At 32.6% G+C, this 17,645-nt stretch overlaps 1 protein-coding gene across 6 annotated transcripts; it reads right to left on the minus strand.

Moving 5' to 3' along the window:
* Window positions 1-8,421: 8,421 nt before the first annotated feature.
* On the minus strand, window positions 8,422-16,079 carry LOC114387314 (probable ureide permease A3). 6 transcript variants are annotated; one of them, XM_028347496.1, is made up of 9 exons: window positions 15,983-16,079; window positions 15,785-15,879; window positions 14,577-14,882; window positions 13,105-13,243; window positions 12,420-12,594; window positions 11,737-11,762; window positions 11,542-11,642; window positions 10,961-11,335; window positions 8,422-8,879 (listed from the first exon to the last, which is right to left on the minus strand). In XM_028347496.1, the coding sequence occupies exons 3-9, from the start codon at window positions 14,811-14,813 to the stop codon at window positions 8,712-8,714; spliced, it is 1,221 nt and encodes a 406-aa protein (XP_028203297.1). In that variant the 5' UTR covers window positions 14,814-14,882; window positions 15,785-15,879; window positions 15,983-16,079; the 3' UTR covers window positions 8,422-8,711. The 6 variants fall into 6 exon arrangements, with proteins under 6 accessions (XP_028203297.1, XP_028203290.1, XP_028203282.1 ...); XM_028347489.1 differs by having other exon boundaries at window positions 15,687-15,879; XM_028347481.1 differs by lacking the exons at window positions 15,785-15,879; window positions 15,983-16,079 and adding an exon at window positions 15,588-15,721 and having other exon boundaries at window positions 11,737-11,759.
* Between the last annotated feature and the right edge of the window lie 1,566 nt (window positions 16,080-17,645).

Raw genomic sequence — 17,645 nt, forward strand, 5'->3', positions numbered from 1 at the left:
ATTGCTATTGATTGTCATAGGGAGATGAAAGTGCCTTTTGTTTGCAAGTAAGTTAGGTTATTTTATTGAAATTTTCTTTATATTATAATGGTGGATAGCTGTGGTCTCTTTGTGGGGTTTGTTTGTTGATGTGATCCACAGAGTGTTTTCTAGTGTCAATTTTTGTTCAGGTTTTGGGGTCAACGGGGTGTTTAGTGCTTTTTTGTTGTTGTTGTAGTAGTCTCTTATGTCTTCGTTGGTGGGGTAGTCCCGATTTTGTCTTCCACGGGATGTGTGTTATTTTTTTTTTTTTATCAAAAACCCTTCATTGGTTATCATTTCACCTGGAAACATGAATGATGCTTCTGCCAGTGATGAGGAGAGCTCCTGGAAGACCAAATAAAGCAAAGAACAAGAAAAATGATGAGTCTAGGAACAACTTCAAGCTGCCAAGACAGTCAAAATCAGTTGTTTGTAAAAAATGTTAAAAAATTGGTCACAACAAAAGGACATGTAAAGGAAAGACAATGGCAGATAAGAACATTCCAAAAGGGGGTAATAAGGTAATTTGCCTTTAATATGTGTTTTTCATTGCATTTAACAGAGTTTGTGACTTTAATCATTCTTATAATATTTTTGTTCAATATTAACAGAACTTGAAGAGACAAACAACATCTCCCACCAATGTTGTGACAAAGAAACAGAAGAATGTTTCATGTACAAGTGGGACCACATCTACAAGAATTCAAGGAGGTGACAGTACCAATCAAACACAAGAATCACGAATCAGTTAAGGGAGTCGACAATGAGGACTTAGGCACAAATGGATTATCTGTTTAAGTTTTTAGGATGCAGAACTTATATATTTTCTGGCTTTGTTCAATGAGGCTTTGTAATGCACTATTTATCTAATTAATTATTCAATTTATGTTTAAGTAACTGTTTAAAGAGGCTATCTAATTAATTATTCAGTTTATGTTCAAGTAACTGTTTAAAGAGGCTATGTAATGCACTCTTGTGTAATTATGTTTTGTTGTTTAGTTCAAGTTACTGCTTTGTTTAGTTCAGGTTTCTATCTTTATTTTGTTCTTAAAATTCAAGTTAAGTCTATGTTTTCTAGTGAAAACAAACCATTAACGAGTGGGCAGAGTACAAAAAATCAACTTATCACCATTTGTCCAATTTGTCCAATTAAACTTTTGTAAGTTGTTTTTAACTTATCACCATTTGTACAAAAAACCAACTGCACAAACCACTAATGAAACACAATTTGTCAAATTTCAGTGAAAACAAATTTCAAAGCTGAATACCAAATCAATACCAAACTTCAAAACCAATGAAATCTTCTTTCATTAACATAATTCAGCAATTACATTGGGCAAAGTACAAAAAACCAACTTATCACTATTACTTTCAAACTAAACCATTACAGTGGGCAGATTACAAAAAACCAAATTACCACCAATAAATCACATTCCCTTGCAACATAATAAAAACACCAGCAAGCAAACACAGACCCAAGAAAAAACCAATCCAATTCCTAAAAAAATTTCCTTCATCTTCATGTCACTGATTTTGGTTTGCAAATCCTTTTCCCTCAAGTTCAATTCATCAACCTTCTTCATCAATGTTACAATGATCCTCTTCTGTCGACTGTTTGCAATTGGATCGTGCCACTCAAAATAATTACACAATTTCCTACCTATAGCCTACATGCCTAAAATAAACAAAAATAATCAACAAATCAACCATAACATAACCCACGATATACATTATTCCTTACCTTGTATAGACCACAACCATAAAAACGCCTCCTTGGATTATCCTCAATCCACGATGTCACCAGTGGAGCCTCTACATTACACAAACACATCACGTGACTTTGAGGATTCGAGGTGTACGACGAGGAACTCCTTTCCATGGGAACGACATTGACGACGACATGCTTCAGGCGATGACCATGTCTTTCAACCACCACCTCTGACACCCAAATAGGATTACACTCTTGCTTCTAAAAACCAACCAGGCGATGATGACGAGGCAAAAAGCTTACAGGTTTGGGATTTCCACAACCCAGAAGGTTAGCGATTTGCCTTGAAGAAACAAACTAGGCAGCGACGAACAAGAAACGAACCTAGAAGGGTGCTTAAGGGGTTGCGATTGCCCGCGAAATCATGCGACAACTTGGAGGTCACCTTGAAGAATCCATAAGCTTGGTGGTTGCCATTGGGCGCGGAACGTTTTAGGGATTTTGTGATAAGAGGCTTTTAGGTATTTTGATTAGGTTTTAGGGTTACTGTAAAATTGTTTTTACCAAACTCAGCTAAAAATCGTGCACCCTTTGACGGACTTCTTAGACATTGACACGTGTCAGTCAATGTAAGTTGCTAACGGTCAAGATTCAAATCTGGACTGGGAGACCAAGATTGTGTGAATGGTTATAAAAGGAGGACTAAATGCATCAATAATTTTAAAGGGAGACCAAAATCGAAATTGGAGACAACTAGGGGAACCAAATTTGTAATTTTGCCTATATTTATTTATATGTATTCAAGTGAACCTTCAAGTATTCACGCATGTAAGACGAAGTTCAATTGACAATAGAGGACTACCTATTGATCCAGTATCTCAATTTTCAACTTCCCTAGACCCTTACAACTTTAGGTGCAAGGGAAAACAATATTTGGATTTTTTTTTGTGTTTTTACATTTAAGAAATATTCCGAACATACTCTATCACATACTCTTTTAAACATACCTTTTCTTATTTTGATAATTTATTGAAAATAACAAAATTTATGGAAATTATATATACAATGATTACAAAATTCAAATTTAGAATTACAGTTTTTGTTAGTTCTAAAAGTGTGTTTTAAAATTTTCTTCTCAGTTTGTAAATGAATTTGGATTATTTGTTTCCTAGAGACTTTAACTTTTACATTCTAAATTTGTAAATTTATATATCTCTCTCTAAAAAGTTTTACAAAATTTATGAATGAAAAAAACCATGCAACTTGATTCCAAATTAAAAAATAATAATTTTTTCCAATAAAATAAACAATAGATAACATGAATTTTTGTTGTTTATTCATTAGAAAAACATTTCTCTCTCTCTTTCTCTTTCTCTCTCTCTCTATATATATATATATATGCATGCTAGTATTTCAAACAGCAAAAATAGTATCACCAAGACTTGCATGATTACATAACTTTTTTTTGTTGCTTGAAAACATATGAGTCATAAATAGTCCACTACACACCTCTCACCCCCATAATCCCACCTTTTTGTCGGGAAAAATTTCTCTCCATTTAGCGTAATCTTTCAGTAAGAGAGATATAAACACAAATTTTGTGGGCATCACATGTAACCGGAGAGAATCTCAATCTCCTTTGTCATCTTTATCTTTTTATTTTTGAACGATCAAACTAATGCTACATTAGTTGCCATCAACCCTTCATTTTGGTAAGTAGACATATTCCTCTTTCAAAGTACTAAGAGAAAAGAGGCAATGATTACCGTTCACACTGGATCACTATTAATTAATTGTACCAAAATGGAATTAGAACTATTGTGATTTCCCCCCCTCAATCTACACAATTTCTCTCCAAATAATTTTCAATCTACACTACTTAATTTAATTTTCAAAATATACTTTTTTTAGTTAAGAAGTCAGCTTGGGTCAACCCAACTTCCCACCTGGATTTTTTTTGAAATATTATTTTATTAAATTTAATTAATTTTTTTATATTATTTAATTTTAAAAAATGATAATATTTTTGGTTTAATAATTTATTTATATCAAAATACATCATACATAAAATACATGAATAATACTATTTGCCTAAAGAAAAGCTGAAGATGAAGGTATGCTGGGATAATTTTGTCTATTATGGTCTTGATGTCGGAAATTTTCACATTTTTTATGGTATTCCGTTCAATTTATTCGTCTACTTCAGTGAGAATGCGATTTGAAACCGAACGACCTTTTGCACTTCTCATTCTCTTTGGATTAAGATCTCACTAATCTCCTTTCGTATTCTTACCACATTGTGGAAGTAAACTTGTCGTAGACATGCAATATGTTCTATAAAGTAAATAGCAACGACACATAGTTCATGAGATCAATATTGACAGATTTACAGGCAGCCGCCATTATGTGAGAACACAATAAATGTTTAGCCTAATATTCACCACAATTACAATTCTGGGATTCTAACATGACCCTAAACCTTCCAGGGGTTGGGCCTCTATTACAATAAATGTATGGTTGTGTTTGTCAAATTGTGCGTATTTGATTCCTGTTGACCGCTATTTATACGAGTTCAAAATACTACGAGCTAAAGTTAATCATTGCCTGAGTTTGTCAACCTCTAATAGCAAAAAATTTTATGGTCTATGTCTCCTCAACCAACGATGACACTGACAAATATCTTGTGCCTTTGAACATGGAATTGATTGATTCCAACAAATTTGTAATCATATGTCCCCAACGTTTTCCCTCATCGAAATATTGTACCCAATATTTTTTGGGTAACTAATCAAGTCATTCAATTGCACTTAGCTTATTCATAGAGATATCCCCAAGATATTGTCCGTGCATCTTTTCCATGCATGTGTGCGATTGTACCCTGTAAATATTCAATCAATTTAATATGTTATGAAATTTGAATTAAAATATAGTTTAATGAAAAAATAAAATATTAAAGATTCTCACTAACCTGCATGAGTGATTTCTTCAAATATTTGTAGTTCGGGTTACCGCAAAGGAAATTTTGTACAATTTGGCGCATGCAGAAGAAATGAGATGTGTCCTCAATCCATAAGTTACTTGGGTTGTTGTAAGCAATTATGATCGAAGGTTGTCTATCTGAAATGAGAGAAACGCTACTTTATAGGGTAACATGCCTTCTTAAATTCTTTAGAAAGAACCTTCACATTGAAGTTGTCATCTCCCTCTCTACAATGGTGTAGGCAATCAAGAAGATATGGCTAACATCATCTTATACTCAAACGAGGTTGGTAATATGGGGATGATCCGTGTGTAATTGTTTTTGCTTTGAGGTTTTTCCGTGGTGTGTTATGTCAGTGTTCAGTTTTAACATTATATCATTGTGAGTTTGCATTGCCTACTTTGTTCCCTTGTTGTGGTTTGTAGTACTTATTTTAATTAATGAAATAAATAATTTGTTTCAGTTTATGTTAACAATGAAAACAAGAAATGACAACTCCCTAAAATCCAGACACTTGAAATTGATTAAGTCTATGCGAATTAATCAAGTTTCTATTATTTATAGAAAACTAACATTGAATTGGTAACTCACAATTTAAATTTAAAGTCTGAAAGTAATAATGGATGTCTAGTGCATCATTTAGCAGAATAAAATGACATTCGAAATTGACAACACCTTGCAATTTACCCAAATCTCTAAAAAAACAATAGTTGCTTCACCGACAAAATTGACATTGAATTGACAACTCACAATTTATATTTAAAGTCTGAAAACAACAATAATGGACTGGCACAGCAGGTAGAAGGATAAAATCACAGTCGATTATGCACTATATCGATAAAAGCAAAATTGGAATAATGAAATGTCTCAATCAACATTGGATTCCAGACAAGTCTCTATCAAAAAGACAATTCTAACCTTATGAGAATCCAATACGCATCAATGGGGAAAATATTCAAACAACTATAAATAACACAAAACACCCTCAATACAACCACACACTTCCACACAATATACCTTCACAGATGAAATTCAATATTATGACATTCTTAGGGGAAACAAGCACTCAAACCATTGCTAACTCAAAATTAGCATTCATTTTTCCAAATGGATAAATTAATCACAATCAAACTGGTGTTTATTTTCAATGTCATACTCCAATACCAATGTGAGTTCCTAATGAGTGTTCTTTCGAGACACTAAAGAGTAGAATGCACAACACCATTTGGCTAACCAATGACCAATTTATGCATAAAATATACTACCGATAATCATCCATAGATGCAGAACAATAATCTTTTTTCATTGTCTGCAATTGAAAAATGATGATGATGTTTGCTCAATGTTAATGTGTAATGAGCAATACCCACTTGTTGGCCCTATAAAATTATTATGTACCATCAACATAACACCCGATGGTATACTCAACCTACTTCGATCCACCATCACTCCCACTCATGATGCAATATTGTATTATAATGACAAGTGGAAGATACCATGACACGACGAATTTTTGGGTTACGCCTTCACGGGAACAAACCCAATAAGATCTTAAATTCCTTCATGATGCAACATCGAAACACTTAAGGATATCATCAAGCAAGTTGCACCTCTAGGGGTTCCCCCTTATGGAATTCACAAATCATAGGTGGTCAGACAATTATTCTTTCGATAGCCAGGTCATACAAAATATTTAGAAAAATCAATCAAATATGAAATAGCAGAGTTAAAAAATGGTGAAGACGTGTTATAGGTGTAAGTAGAATCCAACTACTGGAAGCGTTTTTTCCAATAGAAATTTTAGTTATTTTTAGCAAACTAGTAACCCAACCAGCCCTAATAATTGATCAACATGTTGCAATAACCAATGCAAATGTTGCACATGATGAACAACTCACGAGAATGATTCAAATGGAAAAAGACATGTCCGCAACTCGTGAGAATAATTCAAATGGAAGAAAACATGTCCGCTGCGCAATATCTTTCAAACTATGATTAGTTTTGTTATTTTCGTGTTTCAATTGTTATTGTTAGTATGTTCCATTATTTTCTTTTTATTATGTTATGTTTATTATGTTTTTGTCTCTCTAATAGTTAGTATTTTCCTTTATTTGAGTATTTTAATTTTTTTATATAACATAACTGAGATGTGTTAACTATATATTCATTGTGTTTTTAATCAATCTATTTTTTAATCACTTTGCCTTTTTTTTATTTATTTTAAGACTATTGCTAAATTATTAAACAAAAAATATTATTATTTTTTTACATTAAATAATATAAACAAAAAATTTAATTTAATTTAATAAAATAATATTTAAAAAAACTCAAATGAAAAGTTCAATTGGCCCAATCCGACTTCTTAACTAAAAAAAGTGTATTTGAGAAATTAAATTAGAAAGTAGTATATATTGAAAATTATTTAAAGAAAAGTATTGTAGATTGAAAAAAAAAATTATTGTGACAGCATTAGGTAACATTACTTTACTATGCATAGCTTCCATCAGGTTTTGTTAGGCAAATTGACCAAATGGGGTTAATTTTACAAACTATTTTTCAAAAAGGGTCTCTTTTGAAACTAATTCTAGAAGGGGTCTTTTTTTTAAGGCATTCCGCCAAGGAGGCTAGCGAAACACGGTCGGGATGCAACACGTGGCGGATTCGTCAATGCCACTAGCGAGACAGGGCTCCGCCAGGTTGACTAGCGATATAGCTGGTACACGTGGCAGCAGGCACAGTGTATTTCACCATTCCGAATGGCGAAATACTTTCAGTATGAAAAATTAATTGAACTTGAAACAGTTGTAACTTTTGATAGGAATTTGTCGGGGATTCCCCCTTCAATTTCGAGCATTTTGACATATTATGAGCCTCAAACGGACATTCCTATCAAAAGTTACAACCGTTTCAAGTTCAATTAATTTTTCGTAGCGAAAGTATTTCGTCATTCCTAATAGCAAAATACACTGTGTCTGTTGCCACGTGTACCAGTTGTATCACCAGTCAATCTGGCGAAACCCTGTCTCGCTAGTGGCATTGACGAATCCGCCACGTGTCGTGTCCCGATCGTGTTTCGCCAGCCTCCTTGACGAAATGTCTTTAAAGAAAAGATCCCCTTTGAAATTAGTTTCAAAAGAAATCCTTTTTGAGAAATAATTTGTAAAATTAACCACATTTGGTTAATTTGTCGTTTTGTTACCGGTGACTTTAACTAATTAACTAGTTATAAATAGTAGGAAGAAACATTAGCTAGTAGATTCACAGTAGCATGGAGAACATCAAATCTATGTTTTACTTTATTTTTCCAATTGGTTTCCCTCCAAAATTCCAACGTATTCCAAAGATGAATCGAGGAAAAAGGCACCAAGCACTTGGGCACGATATCAGATATATAAAAGGATATTGTGTTGAATTAAGAGCAACAAGAAGAAATATTTTAAGAAAAATAAAAAGACGAAAATCACATTTTAATCTATATTTAATTCAGATTTTTTTTTTACATAACCTAATTTAGGTGTTGTTTTTTCTTGAAACCCAACATGACCTGTACTATTTACCCTAATTGGAAGCCTTTTTTCGATTTTTTTCTCCACGTACAAGAATATTTTCTGTCTTTGATTTTTTTTTTGGTCAATAATTTTTTTTTTGTCTTTGATATGGTTACATCTATAATTTTGAAAGCATAGAATAAGACAACAACTAAACAATAAAATAAAGCCAGTAAAAACATTGGATATATATATGTCTATATATATATATATATATATATATATATATTATGGTACAAATTTTCATTTTGAAAGTCCAAATATATACAAAAATCAAAAACATAAAAGCATTTCAATAACAATATATCAACTATGCTCCCTGCTTTTATTTCTTCTTCAACACCCTTTTCTTAATAGCTTTTTTTTTTCTTCTCTTATTCACGCCAATGAACAATGAGAATTTTTCTCCCTTTGCACTAGGAAATCTATAAACAACTTGTAGTGTGTTGTCCAATTATTCCTTGGCAGTGCTGGTTCTTTGCCCTGATGATGCCATTAGCACAGCAACAGCCACAATAAACATAAACAACATACTCCCTAGCAGTATATATGTTCTTCTTGATGATTTTCTGTACTCCCCAAACAGAACCACGCCCCAAAAAGTGCTTACAAGTGGAAGTGCCTGTTTGATCAACACACATTATTCAAATGGTGAAATGATTCAATAATTTATTGAACACACAGAAGTCACATATTCATTAAATTTTGTGGTATTTGGCTTGGTTTTTACTTTTCATTTTCAGTTGTTACATTTACATTTACAATTAACCAAGTGCTACCTAGTTTTAAGGTCATTTGATGTTTTGTTAATTTTATCATTTCCTTTACAAATTCTTAATTCAGGAAACAAAGTAAAAGTAAAGTGATATTCTGTAATTATCAAGCTCATGAGTCATACCATGAAATTATGGGAAAGAGTGATCGAACGGAGATTAAGAAAGGAGACTCAAGTTACTGAGAATCAATTTGGTTTCATGCCGGGAAGGTCGACCATGGAAGCGATTTATTTATTACGGCGGGTGATGGAGCAATATCGCATGGCCCAACAAGACTTGCACTTGATTTTTATTGACTTGGAGAAAGCGTATGATAGAGTGCCTAGAGAGATTTTGTGGAAAGCTTTAGAGAAGAAAGGGGTTAGGGTTGCATATATTCGAGCTATCCAAGATATGTATGATAGGGTATCGACTAGTGTTAGGACACAGGGTGGAGAGTCAGACGATTTTCCCATCACAATTGGTTTACATCAAGGGTCAACCCTTAGCCCCTATCTTTTTACCTTAATTCTGGATGTCCTCACGGAACAAATCCAAGAGATAGCGCCGAGATGCATGCTTTTTGCAGATGACATAGTCCTCCTTGGAGAGTCGAGGGAGGAGTTGAATGAGAGGTTGGAAACTTGGAGACGAGCTCTAGAAACACATGGCTTTCGCCTAAGCAGAAGCAAATCAGAGTATATGGAATGTAAGTTCAACAAAAGAAGGAGGGTTTCTAACTCAGAGGTGAAAATAGGAGACCATATTATCCCTCAAGTCACACGGTTTAAATATCTTGGGTCTGTAATACAGGATGATGGGGAAATTGAAGGGGATGTGAATCATCGCATTCAAGCAGGATGGATGAAATGGAGAAAAGCATCGGGGGTGTTATGTGATGCAAAGGTACCGATCAAGCTAAAGGGAAAGTTTTATCGGACTGCGGTAAGACCGACGATTTTGTACGGAACAGAATGTTGGGCGGTCAAGAGCCAACATGAGAATAAAGTAGGTGTAGCGGAGATGAGGATGTTGCGGTGGATGTGTGGTAAGACTCGACAGGATAAAATTAGAAACGAAGCTATTAGAGAGAGGGTTGGAGTAGCGCCTATTGTAGAGAAGATGGTGGAAAATAGACTTAGGTGGTTTGGGCATGTAGAGAGAAGACCGGTAGACTCTGTAGTGAGGAGAGTAGACCAGATGGAGAGAAGACAAACAATTCGAGGCAGAGGAAGACCCAAAAAGACTATAAGAGAGGTTATCAAAAAGGATCTCGAAATTAATGGTTTGGATAGAAGTATGGTACTTGATAGAACATTATGGCGGAAGTTGATCCATGTAGCCGACCCCACCTAGTGGGATAAGACGTGGTTGTTGTTGTTGTTGTATCAGTGAAAAACTGAAAATATATCCACTAAACACCAATTTAAGAAAACATGTGTCAATAAATGACAAGTAATGTATCCCACAATTGTTATCATTTTCAGATGTTTTCAATACTTGTAATATTATGATGTTATACAAAAAAGTTCATGCCATCAATATCCTTTAAGAGTTTAATGTTAATGTACAACATAACTATTTATGATTAAATGAGAATAAAATATATTTTTAGTCCATATAGTTTTGTTGAATTTTGTGTTTAGTTTCTGAACTTTCACATAGTATAATTTAGTCCTTGAACTTTAAAAAAACATGTTTTTAGTCCCTAAACTTACTCTCCCGTTTCTACATTTTTTAACGTCTGGTTGTGATGAGGGATTAAAAACACATCTTTTGTAAAGTTTAGGGACTAAATTGCACCATATGAAAGTTCAGGAATTAAAAGTAAAATTCAACGAAAGGATTATAAACATATTTTACCCATTAAATAGCCGATGTAAACAACCATTACAATGTTAGTGCATTCAAATTAAATTCTTTTTCTAATCGAAGTAATAAAACTAACCTGGACTGCATCTGCTGCTGCATATCCTGCAGCTTGACCACCCATAAATTGGAGACCATTCCCAAACCCACAAAGCAAACCAGCCAACATGGCCCAGACTCTGCCATCTGAGTCCGCCAAATAAGCCTTAAATGATGACTTGGGTAGGTTTAGGACAGGGTGGTAGAGGAAGGTGATGTTTAGAATCATGGCAATAACAAAACAAGAGACTGAAAAATAGAAGAAGGCAGTATAAACTGTCAAATGGGGAACCCCTTTTCTCAACGTATTCCATTGGTCATTTGTTGCTATGTTGAATGCTGGTGAGAACATAGAGAAGCAAAGTCCAGCAAAGAAAGTTAGAAACAATCCAATCAAAGTGCTCTTTCCAAAAACCTGCAGCAGAATTCAAGTGTGAGATATAATCATTTCAGATTAAGGCCAAGGATTTGCCAAACAAGCTTGATTAATAGAATGCATGTTCAAGTCATCATCCAATTACACATTAAATATATTATTATAAAGAGAAATACTAGCAACACTCTTTTTGACACTTTCTTTATGATACTTTATGTGATTAGTTGAAATTTATAGTCACCTGCCTTAATAGCTCTTTTTTCCTCAAGCTCCATGAGGAAAACTGCAGTTCCTGCTTCAACATTGTCTGCAGAACTACTTCCACCCTCGAGGTCTTTTGATTTAACTACAATAATAAATAAATATTGAAGAGGTAGAATAAGTTGACATGTTATCAAACACAACAATCTCACATATTGAACCACGTGAGAGCTTCTTACCTATATCTCCATCCTTCAAAGAGCTGCTGGCCAAAAAAAAAATGTTGCAGATAGAATTAGCAACACTACCAAATTTAGATAGCAAAAGAAGACAGCATCAAAATCCAATACAATCATTGACATAATATGTGTGCTAGAATCCAATAGCAAGGTATGAGACTTGAATCCCATATAGGAAGTATGGGATTCTAGTGAGGGATTTATAAGAACTTTGGCTCCTCCAACTACAACTGCTAGCTTTTGTGGTGTGATTCTTCCAAGGTTCTTATTAATTTGATACAGCATATAACTTAACCAGTTGTATGCTAATACTCCTACGAAGAACTATTAACAATGGTATTTACGAATTCATTAAAAAAGGGGGGATAGGAAAAAAAGTCCCCACTAGAGCAAGTTGTAGACTTGTTTGTTCTTCTGAAACAATTGACTTAATAAATTTAGCTAATTTATATGATAGTTAAGATAGTTCCCAAACGCATTTGCCTGATTTTTTGTTTCCAAACGGAGCCTAAACAAGGAAGAACATACCCCTCCCTAGAAAAAATAAAATGAAAGAAAAACATACAGGGTCAAAAGCAAGTTGGCAATAATAATAGGGAATCAGTGAGGGGCAGCAAGCATAAATTTAACACTATACCCAATACTCATATCTCAATATAACTATATAAGCAAACAACACATACGTGTCTCCATTTTTATAATCACCGGTGAAATTGCTGAGCTTTGCTTTATTATCAGCAGCATTAGATGAATGAACAGCAGAACCTAGAAAAACTGCAATCAGAAAGCAACCAACTCCTGGGAAAAGGATCTCAGCTTTGTTGATTTTGTCATCCAAAAAGTAATTCAAGGTTGTGCCTGTTACAATTGGAACAAAGATAGTTCTAGAATTCAGTACCGGAGCAAGCTGAAAATCACCACAAAAGTCAAAACTTATTAGTACATAGCCTATGCATACTCACATCCTTGCATAGTTGCATGACATGTTCATCCATGTCATTGAGTGTATATTTTCTTTAGCATTCATTTTATGTGTTTTAATTTTTCTTTGCATAGTTATTTAATTATATTTGCAAAGATATTTACCTAGCCAAATGGCTTCATCTTCATGTGATTTATATAGCGGATCTCACTTAGTTAGATAAGACTTCGTTTTTTTGTAACCATGTTATTGGCGCAAAATATTTACTAATTTTGTCAATAACCATCTTCACCAGCAAACCAGATTGATTACCTTTAATAAAATCTCTCTTTTCAATTACAATTTTTTATTTGCAAGGTTCAAAACCTTGCTCAAGTGGGATAAGACTTTAATTTTGTTGTTATAGTTATTGAATTATTTTGCAGTGGTTATAGTCATTGAAATACCTATGACAACAGTTATGCTTGCCGTGATCACTTCAGTAACCGATAGCCCAACAAAAGCAAATGCATATTGGCAGGACAGATTCCCAAGGCTAAGGAACAAACCACCCCCCATTGCGAAAAGAACGGAGGGCCAGTTATCCTGCACATAACAACTTAGTTAAGCAGATTGATAAACAAATTGAAAGAATACAAGAAAAGAAAACAATTACATATAAAGTTCAAAGCTAAACATTCTTTTAATTGTATAGTTTCAAAGATAATTAAAATTAAACTCAGTACACACTACTGGAATTTAAATGTCTGGGATATTGAACAAAATACTCTAAAACTTTCCTAGATTTCACTAATTATTCCTCATGTTCCCTATGGTTAAAAAAATGGCAAACGCTGACCAGAGTCCTTGAGTCATTAGTTAAAGAACTAAAAGGAGAAATAAAATTTTGGAAAGTGCAAATCTACTATGTCTATGACTTTTTTATACTCTCCTATAATTTATATAATAAATACTTTTTTTTAATTCCTTAATTAATGTCGTAAGGACACTGGTTAGGAAGATCCAAAACAAAATTACCTGTTTTGTTTTTTCAGTTTTTAAAAAGGACGAGTATTTATACAAAACAGAATGAAGGATTGAGGAAAATCAGGTACAGACAGCGAAGGAGGGTGTTTGACGGTTTATTACCCTTTATTTGTTGAAATTTGTAAAGCTTACATATTAAGAGACTTGGAGCCATTTTGATTTTATGGAACCATTACCAATTTACCAATAACATCATTAAGAAATATAATTCATAACCTGATAAAATCATTTTACCACAACCTGGAACCTCAAAGAAATTCCCTCTTCAAATATTACTATTCCAGTGATGATTCTTAGATTTCTAGTATTCAGACAGACAACAGACATAACTTGTAGCTTATTGATGATAGTGACATACTAGCATGTAACTCTTCAATCCATTTAATTTGTCATGAATGATTTTTCTAAAATCACACTTTCCGATATAACATATCAACTACTCTCTTCTAAATTCACACAAAAAAAATAAAAAAAAAATCTACTCTCTTCTAACCATTTAGTTTGTCATGATTGTTTTTGTTTAAAAAATCACACTTTCCGAGATATCATCTACAGATGCCTCGAGAAGGGATCAAGATGAGCCTCACATGATTTATAAAATATTATCACTGGTCCTAAAAAATATACTATAACTTATTTTTTATATATAGGACCAGAAGTAGTATTTTCTTTTATTTAGGGTTTTTTTTACCAGCTTTTATTTGGGGTTAAACGTGTCTTATTATGTCTTTAATCTCTCAATTTTCAGACAAAATTAGTCTTACTTCATATATTTTAAAAACAATGGAGACCAAAATCATCATTTTTAAAGTACAAAGACTAAAACCAAACAGATTTTACCTTTTATTTTATGATGATAACAACTGCAAAACAGAATGAATGACCCCCATACCTGAGCAAGTTGAACTAAGAAATTTGGCTGATCATGTGTGCCCTTGCCTATCCCACCAAGTGTAAAAGCAATGAGTAAAGCAGCCAAGAAATTGGTGATTGAGTAATCAAGGTAGGTATGCTGAGGAAGACGACCACGCCTTTCTAACATAGTCAAAAGAGCAGGCCATGTCCCCAAGAAGAAAAGAGACAAGAACATGCATGCTATGGCACCTCCTTTGCTCTCCAGCATATACATTTTCAACCCAGTAGTGCACAAAATGCTCTCAGATAGTGAAGGAGCCAAGGAGCAAAGACCAGAGAACTCCTGAAAGTACAATAATTACTAATACTTCAGAAAATTACAAAATTATGAACTATTGCTAGTGTGTCAAAAGCAATATAAGGACCCCATAAAAAGTTCATCCACACAAAAGGGGTTAGAAATCCATGCAGCATGATAAAGGAAAAGGTGAATCTCTTGAAACAGTTAGAAAATCACAATCCAAAGCAAAGGCAAAAGTGTGCACAACTGCTTAAAAATTACTTTTAATAAAGAAAAACTCATTGGATAGGGGTGAAAAAGAGAAACATTATCTACATACAAACAACGAATAGGGGGTGAATAAGGTTTGAATCCTAGCTAGGAAAGATGTCTACATTTAGCGTCGACTGACAACAGTGTATCAGACAGGATTGCCTCCTAAAGAAAATACGTGTGGTGATTGGTGAAACAAAAAAAAAACTACACAGAAACACATGGAAAAGAACAGAAAATAGAGATTGATTATCATAGCTAGAATCCATGATAAGTCAATGAAACCTTAATAAGTCACCTGATCCTCTTCACTGATATGAAGAAAGGGGTGACCAGCTAAAGACAAGTATATATAATTGAGTTAAAATTCAGTTTTTTTTTTATTGACCATAAAGTACCCCAAAGGGATAATAGGAAGAAAAAAAATCATCTTCACAAAGTCAAGCATGGAAATACACATTGAATGGCAGAGAACTGAGAAAGAATTCCAGGTACCTTGGAAGCCATAGATCAGAAAACAAAGAGGAAGTCAGCAATAATAAAAGTCAAAAGATAAAGGCCTTTGTGGTAGCTAATGATGAATTAAATAAAAACCTCAGAGCCTCAAATAGTGAATATAAATCTACCCAGTTGCTTGTAGCCACACACAAAAAGTAACAGTGGGGGCCATATGATAAACAAATGTTTGAAACCTTTGAAGCACCAAAGTGGCCAAAACTTCCACGCAAAATGATTTCAAAATCTCCAAAAAACTGTTGGTGTGGAGAAGATTTCTACCTCTGCTGATCTGCATTATTGGAAGTACTTGATTTAAGAAAAAGTACAGAGAATAAAAACAAAACAGAAAAAGTAAGAGAGAAAGTGTTAATGAATGGTTCAGTGACACCTACCAATGAAAAACGGCTACAATGATGCAAACTTTGAATTGTGATTTCTATGAGTTTCACTTCATTGGAGGCAACACCATTCAACTGGAATCTTCACATAGGATTCTAACTTTTTGTTGATAATGTCAATTAGTAATTGATTTTTTATTTGTTTTAATTGGATGAACAAGAATCTATTATTTTTCTATGCTTTTTATTTTCGTAATTTCCAAAAGGAACAGGTCAGCTAACAATAATTAGTGCATGGAATGATTAGAGATACTTTCTCGCCACCGTATCTTTTCGATTCCATTCGAATCTTGGATTTTAAAACATCTTATGTAGTACTATTAATGAATGTTAATTAAGATTTTTTATGTTATTAAGATGGCAAGTGATTAATGTTCATATATGAATTCAAGTATCTAATGAATTTTTTATTGTTAATTAATTACAAAATACCTTACATTTAATTTTTTTTATAGAAATCTATTTCTATAAAGAAAATTGACTGTAGTACATTAATATAAAATGCTATATTTATTAGATGTAATATATAACCAAAATGAATAATATTATTAAATATCAGGTATCAAAATAAAAGTATTATTAAATATCATAATCATTAATTATAGCATATTTTACAAGTATGGTTTTTCATGATGATATGAAAAAATAGAGATCAAGTCACTCGAGGAAGTAATTGTGTAGAATTACATTTTGTCAATAACCTTTTAAACATAGTAAAATTTACCAATATAACCGTTAAATATTATTATTTTAAAAAAATATACTATTTTTCACAATTATTTTATGAGAATGTTAATTTTTTATATTTGGTATGGAAATTTTAAAAATCATTTTCCAAAATCTAGAATTCTCATAAATAATTTTTAATTATGTTTCCCACTGAAACTTCTCTATGGGAAGGATAGAAATTCAACATTTCCAAAAAGGAAATTATTTTATAGTATAAATTAAAATATTATTATTTTATCATTCCCGAAAATATTTTAGACATACATACCAAATATAATTAAAGAAAATAGACTATAAAGTGTTAGTGTAAAGTTTTACAATTTTATTTAATCACAATTCATTTATATGATAAGAAGGTTGATTTTTATAAAAATTACTTTAAAAGTCATATTAGTTATTTGTGATTTGATAAAATTCATTTTTTAATTGTTTATCATTTTCAATTCATTCCCTTTGTTTTAAAATAAGTATTATTTTAGGTTGTTTTACACAAACAAAGAAAATTAATAAATAGATAAAAGAGAATAATAATTTTATAAAAATAATCTTAGTATTAATATCATATTAAAAATTAATGTGAGATTTATTAGATATAATAATAATAAAATAATTAATATTATATTAAAAGTTAAATGTGACACTTATTTCAAGAAAATTTGTTTAATGAGATTTGAGATGAAAGAAATATAATTATCCTTTTTGTCGCTAATATGAAAACTTATTTTAAGACCATGTTGATTTTATTAGCATAAATTTAAGTGATGGTGATTATATCGAGGAAAGTCAAATTAAATATTTCTGATAGAAGTTCACCTGTTATGTATGTAGAAGGCAATTTTGATGCTAATATTGATTCTAACATGTTCTACTTTTGTGGCTGCGTCTCCAATTAACTGATCATCAATTTCATTGATCAACAGCAAGCATA

This window comes from Glycine soja, chromosome 2 (genome assembly GCF_004193775.1).
Source record: "Glycine soja cultivar W05 chromosome 2, ASM419377v2, whole genome shotgun sequence".
Lineage (NCBI taxonomy): Eukaryota > Viridiplantae > Streptophyta > Magnoliopsida > Fabales > Fabaceae > Glycine > Glycine soja.